General features: G+C 42.0%; 1 protein-coding gene across 4 annotated transcripts in view; it reads left to right on the top strand.

Annotated features, from left to right (window-relative positions):
• The window catches only part of plcg1 (phospholipase C, gamma 1), a 37,439-nt gene that overhangs the window by 12,653 nt on the left and 7,760 nt on the right, over positions 1–17,026 (top strand). For 2 of the 4 annotated variants that reach the window (XM_019868471.1, XM_019868470.1), the window contains exons 6-28: positions 1,495–1,579; positions 1,703–1,786; positions 2,165–2,187; positions 2,277–2,346; positions 2,427–2,528; positions 5,055–5,173; positions 5,604–5,689; positions 6,020–6,140; positions 6,351–6,519; positions 6,760–6,882; positions 7,116–7,217; positions 7,373–7,560; positions 8,702–8,902; positions 10,031–10,150; positions 10,253–10,433; positions 10,554–10,631; positions 10,707–10,810; positions 10,912–11,005; positions 11,083–11,155; positions 12,907–13,070; positions 13,225–13,321; positions 15,103–15,327; positions 15,410–15,558. In XM_019868471.1, coding sequence (XP_019724030.1) covers positions 1,495–1,579; positions 1,703–1,786; positions 2,165–2,187; positions 2,277–2,346; positions 2,427–2,528; positions 5,055–5,173; positions 5,604–5,689; positions 6,020–6,140; positions 6,351–6,519; positions 6,760–6,882; positions 7,116–7,217; positions 7,373–7,560; positions 8,702–8,902; positions 10,031–10,150; positions 10,253–10,433; positions 10,554–10,631; positions 10,707–10,810; positions 10,912–11,005; positions 11,083–11,155; positions 12,907–13,070; positions 13,225–13,321; positions 15,103–15,327; positions 15,410–15,558 — 2,758 coding nt within the window. Of the gene's footprint in view, positions 1–1,097; positions 1,227–1,494; positions 1,580–1,702; positions 1,787–2,164; positions 2,188–2,276; positions 2,347–2,426; positions 2,529–5,054; positions 5,174–5,603; positions 5,690–6,019; positions 6,141–6,350; positions 6,520–6,759; positions 6,883–7,115; positions 7,218–7,372; positions 7,561–8,701; positions 8,903–10,030; positions 10,151–10,252; positions 10,434–10,553; positions 10,632–10,706; positions 10,811–10,911; positions 11,006–11,082; positions 11,156–12,906; positions 13,071–13,224; positions 13,322–15,102; positions 15,328–15,409; positions 15,559–17,026 lie in introns of those variants that run through there. The other 2 variants (XM_019868473.1, XM_019868472.1) reach the window with 2 other exon arrangements.

Raw genomic sequence — 17,026 nt, forward strand, 5'->3', positions numbered from 1 at the left:
ATTTACACATTTAATAGCACTCTCCTTAGTTTGTAAGGTGTAGGCAGGGATTACATTTAGATTTTATATGCATGTGTAAATGCTTTAAAACTTGCTTTCTTTATGAATCTTGTTTAATCTTAAAGTGCATTACTGTATTTTTCAATACCAATTACTTGTTAAAGTTTGTACAATCAGTGGGATCAGTTGCAATGCATATATGTGAATGATAAAAGTAAATTGCACATTTGTCGAAGGAAATGTAAGGTGCTTCATGAAATGTTTTGTAAAAGATATGTTCATTAAATTTCAACATTTTCCTAATGTTCTTGTGCTTCTTTATACCAAAACAAAGGAAAGACATATTGTTTTGGTTATTTATAGCAAAGCATTGTATCATTTTAATGGTCCGGCCCACTTGACATCTACCGAGGCCGTATGTGGCCCACCATGTGAAATGAGTTTGACACCCCTGCGCTAATCCAATCACCAAACGCGCAGGGCCAGTCTCGACGTAAGGCCTTCTAAGGCACACACAACCAGACGATCACGCGCACATACACTCCCTTGTATCACCGCCTTCATTGTTTATGTCTTGTGACCTGTTGTAACTGTCATATGCTTGTACGGGAGTTTTTTGCCTCACTCAAATTATCCTCAAAATGAGGATATTATTATTATTATTATTCTAGCTGGCCCTAGTACGCAGACGAGTCAGATCACGAGTCTCAAGATCACGAGTCTGAGACTCGTGATCTCCATCTGACTGTGCCCGTTCACTTACAGCGCACAGGAGCCTGCTCTGTTTAATCTGAAGGCAAGTTTCATTTACCTGGCAACACAAGCGAGCTGAAATATGATTTGTTAAAAACTCTTCCATAATAAATAAGTTATTTATCGAGTGGCTTTCAATGTTATTTAAAATAACATTGAAAGCCACTCGACTAAGTGGAAATAGTATGACGTAAAGAATACAGAGAATAATTTTGTTTACATATTTATGAAAATAAAATAACAAATTAAATTTGTTATTCTCAGAAATGTAAATTTAATAAATTTACTTTTCTGAGAATGTTTCGGCCAGCAGAGAAGGCCTTGCTGGCCCTGACGGAACGCCACTGACAGACACACACCATTTCCATGGGTGTCAGTTATATGCTGATTTTCACTTTTCTTGGGTTGACCTGGTCCCTACCTCCTGTGAAGACGGGGATGAAGTTCATGAGCTACAGCAGCCTTGAGTGTTGGTGAGATGCATTGAAGGAATTAACCTCTCAGCCACATACCGGCAACTTTTCCTGTCGCAGGAAACAGTCCATCCAGGACTCGAGGAGATAGACAGAGATGTTAGTCTGTCCTAGACAACAGAGCAAGTCACTTTGGGGCTGCAGGGGTTTTTCTTCCTTCTTGGCCAAACCTTGCTGTTAATAGGACATGCATCAACGCGCATCTTCATGTTTGTGTTTCTATTTATTTATTTATTTATTTTTTAACCAAGCATGTGCTCTTGTCCAGGATATCCTGTAAGGATCTAAAGAACATGCTGAGCCAGGTCAACTACAGGGTACCCAACATGAGGTTCCTCCGAGAGAAACTTCCGGTAACCTCACTCTACTTAACAGTCTGACTTGTTCTTCTGATGCTTACCTTGGTGGCTTTAGTATTGGGCCTGACACTTGAAGTGAAAGATGACAGCTCTTCTTTGTCATTTTTTTTCCCCAAGGACTCTGAGTGGAGGAATGGAGAAGTGTCCTTTAGCCAGTTTTCGCAACTTTATCGCAACCTCATGTTTGATGCTCAGAAGAACGTAAGTTTATACGATGTATCTTGGAATGTGTCCATTGTTCACAGAGAAGTCTGTCTGAGTTTGCGCATCCCCTGAACCATCAACCCCCACAGTCCGATGCCATTTCCCAGGCATGTTTCCTCCCCCATCTGTCTGTTCTCAAATGGCACCAAGATCAATACAATCCAGTTAAAAACTCCCAAGCCCTTCTGGGGAAGGCCATTAGGATACATATAAACACATGCCTCCAGATGAAGAGTAGGCAGGCTGGGGTATATTTCAAATAAATGGATGACCTCAGTGCCTGCCATGACTAACCATCCTCACACGACACAAGTTTGTGCTCATCGTCACGCCTCCAATTAAGTGACATTGTTCTCTCTTTCCTCCTTCTTTCAGCTTGATTTCCCATTTTTGCAGAGGTAGGCCAAAACTAAAACAAATAAATAAAATAGGCCTGCTCAGCCACATCCCATATGCGTGCTAACTGAGGCATTACTCCCTCTGCCAGGTTCATTGACAGACCAGAACAGAGGATCTCCCTTGAGGACTTTAAGAGCTTCCTTCTGGATTCTCAAATGGTAATATCTCTGGTTTATTGGAGATTGGCTTCCCCTAATGCGTGAATATCCATGTTTTTATGCACTTCATGTAAATGCAGGATATGTGGGCCACAGATGGCAGCAAGGTTCAGGAATTTATGTTTGGCTACCTGAAAGACCCTCTTCGAGAAGTGGAACAGCCTTATTTCCTCCAAGATGAGGTACACATGTTTTATAGTCCCAATATTATTGCAGGGGCTTTTTGCTGCCTGCTCATAAAATGTGAAATTGTAGTCAAATGAGTTTGCATAGTTTTCCACTCACCCCACTTCTCCAAATTCCCAGACTTGTTTGTTAAGGTAGATGGTGCTCAGTACTTGACACAAGAAAGCTCGATGTTGGCCTTAAACACCTCCTACACAATTAGAAAAGGTTGGCTGCGGTGTCATGTGAGTGTATGCAGAAAGTGCCGGATGCACTCTGTGGTTGCCATGAAGCGGTGATTAAGTAAACACAGCAGCCAATTGAGAGCACTTATGCAAATCAGCTTGTCGGAGTTTGTACTGTCTCGATTTGCATGAGGTCATAATTCACTTAAAAGGGCTTAAAACGGCTGGGAAACATACACTTAAACATGGCGTATGTTGCTACATTTTACATGTAAAAACTCTTCAACAGTCTTCTGATTTTATTTTATTTTTTTAATGTTAAGCAAAGGAAACCTTTGCTCATTTTTGCATACCACTGTCGTTGGGTGGAATCCTCGCATCTCCAAGATCATCGCTTTTCAGGAGACCTCAGAAAACAAGTTTGCTCAACTATTAACATTGCATCATCAAAGAGAGCGAGCCATTTTCAACACTTAATATTCAATAATCAATATTCAATCATCTGTAAACACCCACATGTGGACTGACCACTATAGATTTGTGCAAAAGTATAACATTTATCAAATTGTGACATCGGCCGTTTCGGCCCAACGCCAGCGACATGTGAAACAAGCTGCAGTTTTGTTGATTTGTACCTGCTTTATATAATTCTATTGACATTTCTATGAAAGAATAACTGATTAAAAGGTGCAGTCTCAGTTAGGGGTGCTCTTTCTGTATTTAACACATACATAAGGCACACTGTATTATTGGACGCAGGGACGGTAAAACTTAGACTAGTTTAAAAAATAAGCACGCATGCATGCACTCAAGCGTAAGACAGCGGGAGCAAAACTGAGTTCGGGTTGTACTTCATTGAAGTATCTAACAATATACTCATGATATTTTTTTAAAATCATTCCACATGTACAAATCCATCAAAGTCCTCATCTTCCGTGTCTGAAATGAACAGCTGGGCAAATTCTCCATCAAACCTGCCAGGCTCACTTTCGTTATTGTCAGTCAGTCTCGTTGCCGTGCAGCTTGTCAGAAATGTCGCCGGCTTTTGTGAAAGCTTGAACAACAGTGCAAGCAGACACGTTCGCCCAAGCATCCACAATCCATTCACAAATTGTGGCGTAACTCGCCCGGCGCTGCCTCCCAGTCTTAGTAAAGCCATGTTCGCCATCGCTCCCACGGTACTCACAACTTCACTTTGAACGCCATGCATACACTAATGTCCAACGGTTGGAGTTCCTTTGTCAGGTCTCCTGGAATGATGGCAAGCTCAGAGAGTTAATTTGCTGCACTCTGTTTTTCACAGTGGCTGTGAGATGGGCGCACATCGAGTCACAGATCAGCAGGGACGGTTATGATTGGGGGGGGGAAAAACATCCGATCTCTTTGCGTCCACCTCACTCAGCCACTCTCTCATTTTCTCCTCATCTATCCAGCCCTTTTGATTAGCCTTAAAGATGACTCCAACTATAAACTTTTGTTTTGGTAGCGTCTTCCTCTTAAAAATCACCACGGGTGGCAGTTTCTGTCCATTACCATGGCAACCAAGCACAACAGTAAAAGCAGATGTCTCGTGCCCCGTTGCGTGTATTGCTACCGTACCGGTCCCCTTCTTCTCTCCAGTGTGGTTCACTGGGATGTCGAAAGTGAGTGACACCTCGTCCATGTTGATGTTATCAATCAATCAATCAAACTTTGTTTATATGGTTGGGCTGGATGTGTTTGTCGGCAATCTTTTTGCTGCAGCAGGAGCAGAAGATTGCCTGCCAGCCAGCCTTCCTTTGTAATCCGCCGGATATTGCTGCAGCCCTTGCCTTGTTTTATAAAACGAAAGCACCAAGCACCATGGATTCGTTGATCTTGAATTCTCTGGCGGCTGCTCGATTCCCATGTTCCTCCGCGTAACTGATAGCTTGCAGTTTAATCTGTGCTTCGTAAGCATGTCTCTTCATAGGTGCCATTTTCGGGGGTCCTTAGCCAAACTGATACTCTTTTCACAATGCACATCCAAGCACTATATACCTACTGGGGGTGTGCCTTTAGCATCCTCTTACGCGCACCCTTCCCCCTTTAACATCTGCCTGCTGTCCTTATCACGGCCGCCTTTCCTCTATACACGCAGCGTGTCGGCACAGCATCACTCAGTCAAGCGGAGCGCTCATCAAAGTCACACATTAACATTCACAGATTTTGGAACTTTGTGCGCACGCAAGGCGCACCGCATTATCAGGCACCTGCCTTATGGTCGTGAAAATACGGTAGTTATGTGTAGCGGAGTCTTATTGAGTCTGCTCTCTTTTTTGAACAGAATCATACTTGGTGAGTAAAATGTTGTTGTTGCTTTTGGTCTCACATGTCTAGTTCCTGACGTACTTATTCTCCAAAGAGAACACCATCTGGGATTCCTCCTTGGACCAAGTATGTCCAGAAAATATGAACAACCCTTTGTCCCATTACTGGATCTCTTCTTCCCACAACACGTAAGCTTGTTCCTGTCTACACTTGCTGTTGGGTTTCGAGTACACTTTAGTTGGCATCTTGTTGCGAAACGTCCATGCTTTTGAACTGACATCACCAATCAGATACAAGTGGATTATTCAGCAAACAAATTCCAGAATGTGAGAGGGCCTTCATTTTGTCAGGAAAATACATGTTTTCCTTCAGTTGAAAAGTGTATGAAAAACTGTTCGAATATGAACTTCCTCTGCTGATTGCCAAACTGTCCTCTTTGAAAGAGCAGAATGACAGCTTCCGATGTTGCTTTGATTTGAGTCTGCATGTTTGCACTGGTCAATAAAGGAGGAACGGAAGAATGACCTTTGTGTGTGAGTGATGCCAGTGTGATTAGTGTTGAATGCTTCAGAGTGAAAGAGGTATGCATGCTATGACTCTTCACGTGCTTATTTATAGGTACCTGACAGGAGACCAGTTTTCCAGTGAGTCGTCTCTGGAGGCGTATGCACGCTGTCTAAGGATGGGTTGTCGCTGTATTGAATGTGAGTAAACACTGTCTGCTCATTTCTACTACTACATGAAGCTGCCACACCCATGCGCGCGCTCATATGCGCGCACACACACACGCACACACACACACACACACACACACACACACACAGCAGTTTCCTAACTAGTGTACATCAACATATACGTGAACTGGTCAAGCTGGTTTTCTTTGAATGCCAAAAAAGTGTTTCTTTGTGTCATACAAAATGGAACATACGTCACACAGTGACTGCAAATGACTGTTGCAAGTTGAGGTTCAAGTTCAATCTGTTGCTCTATGTTATTGTTGCAGTGTAGTAGCGTACTGTCTTTTGTTGTTGTAGTGGATTGTTGGGATGGTCCAGATGCAATGCCAGTCATCTACCATGGGCACACCCTCACAACAAAGATCAAGTTCTGTGATGTATTGACCACCATCAAAGAGCACGCATTTGTTACGTCAGAGTGAGTTCCCAGAGACTGTCAGCCTCTCTTCAGTGTCTTGCTCTTGGCCTCCCCGGTGATGTATGACAAAGATAAATAGGTTGCGCACCTAAAGTATGGAGAAACAATGCGACTTGAGGAAATTGTACGGTGTGAGAAAATAAGATAAGAAATGGCACGTAAGTGCAGTGAAAAGGGAAGTTGCGACTTTCAGTCTGATCTCTCCCACAGCTTTCCCATAATCCTGTCCATTGAGGACCACTGCAGTATTGTCCAGCAGAGGAACATGGCCGCTTGCTTTAAGAAACTGTTTGGAGACATGTTGCTGACCAAAGCGGTGGATATCGCAGCGGATGGCCTACCCTCACCCAACCAGCTCAAGAAGAAGATCCTCATCAAGGTTGAGCTTGCTATGTCATTTTTTAAATCAGATTTGTACACACTGAGCTGCCTCTTTCATATTTGCGCCATGCATTGTAGCTAATTGACTGCGGCCTCTGCTGTATTTTCTCATTTGCACATGTCATGTAATCATATTTTCATACTTGAAAAGTGCATCGGTTTTCATGTTGCAATATTGTTGCAAATACAAAATAATTGTTCATCTTGACTCTCACTGCTCTCATTTTCCATGTGGCAGCATAAGAAGCTTGCCGAGGGCAGCGCCTATGAGGAGGTGTCCACCTCTACTCCCTACTCTGAGAATGACATCAGCAACTCCATCAAAAATGGAATCCTATATTTGGAGGACCCGATCAATCATGTAACTGTCTTTGGAACCGTCTTAAGCTCAACATGCATCTTCTGGGATACATTTGTAAAGTCTGTTCACTGTTTGTGTGTTTTTTGTTATTGTGTAACTGTATCCTGCTTAGAACAAAATATCTTTGAACTGCTTTTCCTGGTGGTCACATTTCTGTGCAACACATGGATGTTCTAAATAATTAATGTAGCTCATGCATTCTGCCTCCTCATATCCTGTCCCTCTTGCCGCAGGAGTGGTATCCGCATTTCTTTGTCCTCACCAGCAGTAAGATCTACTACTCCGAGGAGACCTCAAGTAATCAGGGTAATGATGAGGAGGAGGAGCACAGAGAGGTTAGTAGGTCTCACTTGACGTGAATACAGTCTTGGACCATGCTGTCCCAAAGGCGAGATCTTTGCAACACTTGAAATGTGCGGCATCAAATTCTATCTTTTGGTTATGGGTTTCAGCTGTTTTATCACTCTCCCTACCCCATGCTAATTGACAGGTTTCCAATGGGATGGACCAGCATGTTACAGAAAAGTGGTTCCACGGAAAATTGGGCGCAGGGCGGGATGGGCGACAGATAGCTGAACGGCTGCTGTCGGAATACTGCCTAGAGACTGGAGCGCCTGATGGCTCCTTCCTGGTTCGAGAGAGTGAGACCTTTGTGGGAGATTACACACTGTCTTTCTGGTATGTTCCACATGGGGAATTTTATGTAGTTTCTGAAAAACCTGATTTTAAAATTCCAACAATTGAGGATTATACACATATTAATCTATAGTAAATGACCAAATATTTTGGGTTATTTTTGATAAATTTTACATTTAAATTAAATTAATTTCTATTTTCTCTTTACATTTAACATAGTTTTTTGAATTTGTATTTGGGACATCAAATGAGGACTGCACTGACACACAGATTCATTCTAGTGCATGTGCATTTCATGGATTTAATGTTGTCATGTTCGGAGCGTTGACTTGGTCTGTCAAAGCATTGACTCAGAATACGTGGTGTCACGAACGGTGTAATCAATGGAAGTGATGGATTGAATGTATATGGTCGGAATTTTCCAGGACAGGTCACGATTGACCAAAAACTTTTTGAAGGTCTAGTACAGTGGTTCTTAACTTGGGTTCGATTGAACCCCAGGGGTTCGGTGAGTCGGTCTCAGGGGTTCGACAGAGCCTCTGCCATGGAGGGTAAAACACACGTGACTCAACATGTCAATTAGTTATGACAACCCCACTTGGCCATCACTGGCTGCAGATGATCATATTACATCTCATGTCCAATCAGTGCTGTGGGAAATTTAGTTCGCTTAGTAGTCAACGTGTAACTGTCATGATAGTACGTCGTACAATTAAAAGAAAAAGTACACTTATCCCTTGAAATTGTATTTACTTTTTTCTGTTTTTTAATAAATGTGTGGTTTTTTTTTAATATCTTGAATTTGTAAAAAAAATATATTTTTCACTCATGAAGGGTTCGGTGAATGTGAAAGGTTAAGAACCACTGGTCTAGTATATACGGGCTCCACAAGCACCCTGGAAAACGGTGACCCAAAAACAATACAATATACATTTTTATTTATAAAGTGTTTTCACCACTTCAGCACCTGTAATTGCATCTCTTTATACACTATCCTGGGACTCCCTTGATAACTATGCCATACTAGCTGTGTACTGTTCTTCTTAGAAAGGCCTGTAAAATGTTTTTCTGTGTTGTTTTTTTAACACAACCAAAAAAAAAAAAAACACATTCTAACAAATTAACACGGAGTACATAAATATTGTCACATTTTTACACTTCATCAATCCCATCTCTTTTCCAGGCGCTCAGGACGAGTGCAGCACTGTCGCATTCACTCCCGTCAGGAGGCTGGCAGCCCAAAATTCTACCTGACTGACAACCTCGTGTTTGACACGCTCTTTGCGCTCATCACTCACTACCAGCAGGTGGCGTTGCGCTGCAATGAATTTGAGATGAAGCTGACCGAGCCTGTGCCGCAGACCAATGCCCATGAGAGCAAAGAGTGAGACTCACACCCATATTAAGAATGACAAATTGTTTAGAGGGTTGTACAACAAACTTAACATATATTCCACTGCATCTATTTATTTAGTCGGGAACCAGGACTCTCGGAACTTGTCTCAAGTAGTTTCACGGCAGATGTCACGTTCTAGATCTTATTTATTTGTCATTTTCTCTTCTTAATTCAGTGACTCTTTCCTGTAGCACTCCCCTGAAAAAAATTAAAAACGCATACCACTATCGGTGCATGTACCACATTTTCGGAGTCATGGGTAGTGTTCGAATGTCCACCCAATTTCCTATATCGGGGTCGTGCCATTTTGAAGGAGGGGTGGGGGGCGAATGTCCAGAGAGAAAAAAATGTAGTGTACTCAAAATTACCCACAATACACTTTAAAAAATAGTGAGCATTGATGGTCAATCCGCAGGTTCATATAGAACACAATGCATTGCAAGCAGGAAAACGAATGCCGCAAGTGAGAACATCAAAGCGATACAGTAACTATACACCACCATTTTACTTAACTGAAAATATGTACAACAAAGGAAATGAAATAATTTCATATAAAAAAAAATATAAAGAATTACAGGAAATAGAAATTTTATTGAGCTAGTCCGTCATACAGGTACAGTGGTCATGTGACATGAGACGAGGAGCAAGTTAGCTGGCTGACTGAATCGCCATACAGTATGAGGGAAGTATTATATGGGCTACTATATAATGTGGGAATACATTGTGAATGAGTGGTTACTGATACTGATCAAAAACTCATGCAAAGAACAGATTGACTGAGCTACAACAATGGAAACAGTTCATAATGGCACTCCAGAGATGTGCAGAATTGGCAAAGTGTCACTCTGAAGTTGTAAATCAACTGTTCAAGAAGTTAATGGCAAGGGGAAAGTACCTATTGAATGTCTGCTGGTTTTGGTGGGCTTTATTCACTTGTGCCTACCAAAGGGAAGGAGCAGGAAAAGGTGGTTTCTGGGGTGAGTTGAGTTCAAGAGAATTAGATTGCACTTAATGTCGTTCCTGCAGTGTGCAAGTCCTCGAGTGGATAGAGTGTTCAGAAGATGAGAAAATCAATAAATGTACCTGTTCTAATTTTTTTTTTTTTGGGTGTTCCAGATGGTACCATGCGAACCTATCGAGGAGTCATGCTGAGAACATGCTGATGAGAGTTCCTAGAGACGGTGCTTTCCTTGTCAGGAAGAGAGCTGAGTCCAACTCATTTGCCATTTCCTTCAGGCAAGTAACTGACTTAATTATCACATTTTGAGAGAATGTAACGATAGGCAATGAATCATGTGGTGCTAAGTCATTTATTGTATGCCAATGGTTGCCGTGCAGGGCTGAGGGCAAGATTAAGCACTGTCGTGTACAGCAGGAAGGTCAGACTGTGGTGCTGGGCACCTCGGAATTTGACAGCCTTGTAGATCTCATCAGCTACTATGAGAAGCACCCTCTGTATCGCAAAATGAAGCTGCGATATCCCATCAATGAAGACACACTGGAAAAGATCGGCACTGCTGTGGGTACCACATTGGGCTGACTAGAAACTAATAACTAGAAATTTTGTAGAATTTTATGTGGCTCTCATGTTGAATGCAAGAATGACAGTCCAATTAAGAAACATCGTGTCATGTGACAGGAGCCCGACTACGGGTCACTCTATGAGGGCCGAAATCCTGGCTTTTATGTGGAAGCCAATCAAATGCCCACCTTTAAGGTGAGTGTCCGCTGATATTCTCCATCAGTTGAATTTCTTCTGACATTTCATTAACTTTCTGTCTGCTCTTTGCAGTGCACCGTAAGAGCCATGTATGAGTATAAAGCTCAAAGAGATGATGAGCTCTCCTTCACAAAAAACGCCACCATCTCCAATGTGGACAAACAGGAGGGAGGATGGTGAGTTTGATAGACATTGTGGAAGGAGCTCTCATGCTTTGGTGGCTAGCTACATTATTTTATTCAGTGTGTTTTTGATTATAAAATTACCCTTCTGCCAGGTGGAAGGGGGACTGTGGAGGGAAGAAGCAGCTGTGGTTTCCTGCAAACTATGTGGAAGAGATCAGTCCGTCAGCCGCAGAGCCGGACAGAAGTGTGAGGATTAAAGCCACGCAGCACTATGTGCTTCCTCAGCTTCACTCAATTCACTTATGCTCCTCTTCCATGTCCAGCAGGAGATGACAGAAAACAGCCCACTGGGAGATTTGCTGAGAGGAAGTGTGGATGTCTCTTCTTGTCAAATCGGTGAGCGACAACCCCCACCATCCTCATTCCGCTTCCTATTCGGCTCTGTACTGCTGCAAATGCTGCTGCTGTTGTAGTGCTTGCAATCACTGTGCCAAAGGGACACCTCCTTCCACGATTACAATCTACATTTCCAACTAGTTGTGCTGCTTTTGGTTTGTGTCGCTCTAGTATTACCACAGGTCATTTTTTTGTCTGATTACAATGCTTTTGTTGTTCTTATCAGCAATCTTGGCCCTGTGGCTAGGCAGGCCACACCCATTTACATTGCTATAGCCTCTGCTCACAGCATTTAGGACAGTGGTTCTTAACCTTTTTAGAGCTACCGAACCCAACCAGTTAATATGCACATTCACCGAACCCGTCATGAGTGAAAAATAAATAACTATATCATAAATTCAAGATATAAAAAAAAGCATTTATTAAAAACAGAAAAAAGTAAATACAATTTCATGAGATAAGTATACCTTTTTTTTTTTTTTAAATTGTGCGACGTACTATCACGACAGTCACACGTTGACAACTAAGCGAACTAAATTTTCCACAGCACTGATTGGCCAAGCAATGTCATGTGATCATCTGCAGCCAGTGATGGTCAAGCGGGCGTGTCATAACTAATTAACATGTTGGCTCACGTGTGTCTTACCCTCCATGGCAGAGGCTCCGTCGAACCCCTGAGACCGACTCACCGACCCCTGAGGTTCGATCGAACCCAGGTTAAGAACCACTGATTTAGTATCTAAAAGCTGCATCTCTGTCCTTTGCTGGGGTTTTATCTCCCTCTAGCGGCAGTATGAAAGTTAAACATTTTCTGCATTTCCTCACACGTGGTATTCAATTAAAATGTGGAATCCCAGCAATACTTACTGATTTAAAACAGGTCATGTGAATTTAAGTGGAAATGTGGCATGTTATTAATGAAATACATTACAGGGTATTTAAAAAGGACAGGGAATCTGTTACCATCCTGTGTTCTCATCACATTTGACGTCTGTGCAGAGATGAGAAATTCAGGTCCAAAAAGTAAAAACCCTGCCAAAGAGTGGCTTTAGCCACAGTTGCTGTTACTTAATGGCTGGTAAATGAGCTTGCCCTCCCCCCCCCGACAAGCTCATTTAACCTGCCAGTTGAGTAGAACCACCCATGACTATAGCCAAACTGTGGCTGTGTCCGAAGGCCACATTTTCAGCCGCCTGATGTCACTTCCGCCGCGACTCGACTTTATGTGGTGTCCAAATTCACATTATGTTAACTGTTAACTGTTTTGTTAAGCGCTTTGTTACAGCTGCCGCTGTTGTGAAAGCGCTATATAAATCAGCATGTATTGTATTGTATTATTATGCCTATTCAAATTTACCACGGGGGCTACATGAGGAGGAGCCTTTGAAGGTGCTGACAGACCCAGCCTGCAAATTGTCTTTCTAAAATGTGGAAACCCTGTTCAAGTGAGTTGCGCCAGATGTGAGGTCATGCAGCCAAAAATGCGGCATTCGGAGGATGCAGCCTTTGAATTTGGACACAGCCTGTGGCAGGGTTTTTACTTTCGGGACCTAGATATTTGGTTTGAAGTGCATATCTGCAAAAGTTCTGTACTTGGTGTTTCCATGTTTTGTATTTTACCTACACCAAATATTGCAGAATTTGTGTGAATTTTAGAGAAATCTGTCATCAAAATACATCTACATAAATGCAGAAGAGTTGAGCCAGTACTATGGACTATGTTTTTGACTGTACCTCTGTTTCCGAAACAGTTGTACGGCCCGATGGCAAAGGAAGCAGGCCACATGTCTTCTCCCTTATGCCAACCACAGCCATGCGGACAGGACCGGTGCTGGATGTTGCTGCCAGCAGTCAGGAGGAATTAAAGGAATGGGTTCTGAAGATCCGTGAGGTGGCAATGACCTCAGAGGCCAAGGTTTGTATGTCAAAACCCTCTGTTTTTTTGCACTGTGCCTTTGTGGCCAGAGGTTTTGTCCGTTCTGTGGCTTCAATCTACACTACAGATGTTTCAGATTGATTGTGCAGTTGGCCTTAGTATGCTCATGTCAGTTGTGTCTGCCTTTACATAGATGGAGGAGGGAAAGATGATGGAGAGGAGAAAGAAGATTGCACTGGAATTATCCGACCTGGTTGTCTACTGTAGACCTGTGCCTTTTGATGAAGACAGTAAGTCGGACATAGCTTTGAGGCGGTGATAATGCAGTGAACTACCACCTTATCGTGTGTGTGTGTGCGCGTACGCGTGTGTGTTCTGACAAGACAACACTTAAGAATGGTAGCCAATTTCAAGCATTTTTATTCCACTTGTTTGGCAGACAAAATATTGTGTTGTCACTATGTAAACGGGTACCATATGAAAGAAAAAAAACATGCTTCTGCTGTTCTTTCATAATCGCCATTTGAAAATGGCTAGGTTCCACTCAAATCACCAGTCTCAGACAAAATAAGGAGAATACAAGCCTTTTCTGAAAAGATGAATTTTCTGCACAACAGTGACGAAGCAAAATAATTTACACATGATAATGTACATCAACAGCAACATTTTCACATTAAATAAACTTTTTACAAACTTTGGTCTGTTTATAGGAATGTATGCATGTGTGTGTGAGTGCGTCTTTTTTTTTTTTCTCCCTCTAACCCATTAGTTTTTGGGGGCTGTTAGAAAGGTGACGGACTCTCCTACGAGCAAGGGGAGATACTGACAAGCGTACAGGTTGGTCTCATCCACAAATATGGGTCTTGGGTTTGAAGTATGAGAGAATATATTTGGCTTCCAGTCAACTTCATGCCGCCCAGAATCTTTCTCATGACCTAAAATACAAATATAAGCAATCACCATGCATATTATTATTATTTATTGTTATGATTTTTGCAGTGTCTTTGAGAATACCCTTTCCTTTCTGTGCTCTGCGAACAGGAGTGCGATTTGCACTGCTGCTGGGTGTACCTGTGAATTACAGAAAAATATATAGTTACCATCAATCTGTTTTATTTATTTATTTTTAATTCCCGCAGGGTGTTGTGAACTTTTTTTTAAACTTTTCTTTGCAGTGCGTGGGTAACTGGGATGACAATCTGTGTGGTACAGACATTTACGGAAGCATGACTGTGAATATTCTCATCCATCCATATTATTTAATTCTCAGAGAATTACCTGGATACTATAAAAGTGAATGAATCCAACTGTGATTGGCCATTTACAAAAGCTCTTACCAAAATGCTACACATTAGTTACATAGGAAGTTCGCGCTTGCCTTCATGTATTTCGAAAGCGCTGCTGCTATCGGATGATCCAAAAGTGAATCAGTCATCTGTCAAATACATATTGGGTCGCTTTATAGTACATCAGTCCCCGTCAGTTGACAAGATCTCTTTCTAATACGGCTCAAACCATCGCCACGTTGTTCGTAAATGCCTTTTCTAGTAGACGTTGCAGCGTGTCTGTCGCGTTTTCTCCTCCCCATAATCCTTTCCGCCATCTTTCCTGTCACCAATTTTTGGTCTGCCACGACAAATACTTTGCTGGAGCGTCAGTTGCTTGTACCGGTAATTGACCGTTCACATGCTTTTTTTTTTTTTTGACAGAGTACTTCTTCTGCTTCCTGGTTTTACCCAAAGAGACCAACTGTTCTCTCAAATATTCATTAAAGTGCTTTCTGGGCGCAATATTAAGAGGAGGAGGTGCCCAAGAGTCTCATCCACCCATTCATTAGAAAATAAACAAAAAAAACCCCGCAGTTGATAAGAAAATTCGTCGCTATGACACCACCGCATGATTTTCCTGGACTGACACAATTTCTCATCGCTGCCAATGAAAGAGTTAAAATAAGCAGTTTTTTGAAAAAAAATGGTGGTGGTGTTAATTGCTCACAGTTCTTCGGTCCCAATGCTGTACGAACACTCGTCCGGGTGACTCAACACTGTCCTTGTTTCTCTGCATCTTCTAGAGATCGGCACAGAGCGCGCCTGTTTCCGGGACATGTCATCGTTTCCCGAAACCAAGGCGGAGAAATATGTCAATAAGATCAAAGGGAAAAAGTTCCTGCAGTACAATCGGCTGCAGCTGTCCAGGATCTACCCGCGAGGTCAGAGATTGGACTCATCTAACTACGACCCTCTGCCCATGTGGCTCTGCGGCTCGCAACTTGTAGCGCTTAACTTCCAGACAGCGGGTATGCCCCACTTATCAAGTTTCTCTATCGAGTCACAACAGGTGACTATTGTTTTTTACGTTCATGCTCGTCTCCGATCCAGACAAGCCCATGCAGATGAACCAGGCGTTGTTCATGTTGAACGGAAGGAGCGGCTACGTACTCCAACCCCCCATCATGAGGGACGACAACTTTGATCCCTTTGACAGACACACAGTGCGGGGCCTCGAGGAAGTCACTCTTCAGATCGAGGTATGCCTTACTGTGTGATGTCATAAATAAAGGGAGTTCTTTTGTACTTTGCACACTTTTAAAAAAAATGTGTGCCCCAGTTTGAAAAAAATTTTGGTGTCACGTTGGATTCTTTCTTTTTGATTAACACATTAAAACTGTAACCCCTTCCATCCTGCTTATTCCACCGCAAAATAATATTTCTAAACTTTATCTAACTCTGACCTCACATCTTGATTACTGGGATGGCAACTGTGTTACAGAAAAAAATGTGAGGTTGACTGCTTGAAAAGTTGATTTTTGGTCAAAAAAGATTGGGCAACGCTGATAGATGGTGGACCGAGGGCAGATTTCGTGCATTTCAAAGATCCCCATCGAGTGAGGACTTTTTTTTTTTTTTTTGGAAAAATCATATTCATTTTTTTAAACAAATCAAACAAAAATGGTTGGCACATTTTTTATGTACAGTTAACTTTATTGAGCCTATTGGGGCCGGCAAACTGAGCGGGCAGCTATGCTCGGGGTCCAACATACATGACATAGTTGTAGTTATTGTCCAATGCAAGGGTCACCAACCTTTTTGAAACGAGGAGTCCTTCTTGGCTACTGATTAATGCGGAGGGCTACCAGTTTGGTAGTATGCACTTTGAAAATACATTTGCGCAAACCTTGAGGGCTCCCTGGTGCCTGCGGGCACCACCTTGGTGACCCCTGGGCCAATGACATGCCTCAAAATGCGTTTAATTTCCGTGCTCTAACTTTTTTTTTTTCCGCTTGCCAGTTTTGGGGTGAATCCAATAACTTTAACTTTAAGGTAACACATTATTGGGCTTGATCATATGTTGTTACTTAAAGATTAGACTACAGATCTTGTTACATTGCTAGAATAACTTTGGCGCATCAATCACTTGCAGAAATAAAACAAACATTTGGTCGTTAAGCTTGATTGGGAATAGTTCTTATTGCCATCCTTTTGAAAACTTAAGTATTCTGTAACAATATGAATGAACTCAAAATATCATTGTAAACTCTGCTGCTGTGTGTGTGTGTGTGTGTGTGTGTGTGTGTGTGTGTGTGTGTGTTAGAGCTGTCAAACGATTAAAATATTTAATCGTGATTAAAAACTCTTAATAACTCAAAATTAATCGTGACTACTCACATTTTTTATCGTTTCTAAATTTCCTTGTATATTTTTTGTCCTATTTTTTTCCCGTTTTAATGCTCTCATCAACATGGAATCATGGATCAGTTTTCTATGTGCAAAATGCAAATATTTACTGAAACAACAATTTCGATTTTCAATTTTACATGAACATTTTTCACTTGGAGCAGTTATTCACACATAAGCTCTCACACAATATTACTGTCCATGAACAACAGTGAAAGCCACACAACAGCTCCTTTAACAGCTCTTTTTAGGGAATCAAAACAGAGCAATATAAAATTATAAAGTGCACATCTAAGGTAAACTAGTACTCAGCCTGTAGTG

The sequence above is a fragment of the Hippocampus comes genome, unplaced genomic scaffold, assembly GCF_001891065.2.
Source record: "Hippocampus comes isolate QL1 unplaced genomic scaffold, H_comes_QL1_v1.1 scaffold41, whole genome shotgun sequence".
Lineage (NCBI taxonomy): Eukaryota > Metazoa > Chordata > Actinopteri > Syngnathiformes > Syngnathidae > Hippocampus > Hippocampus comes.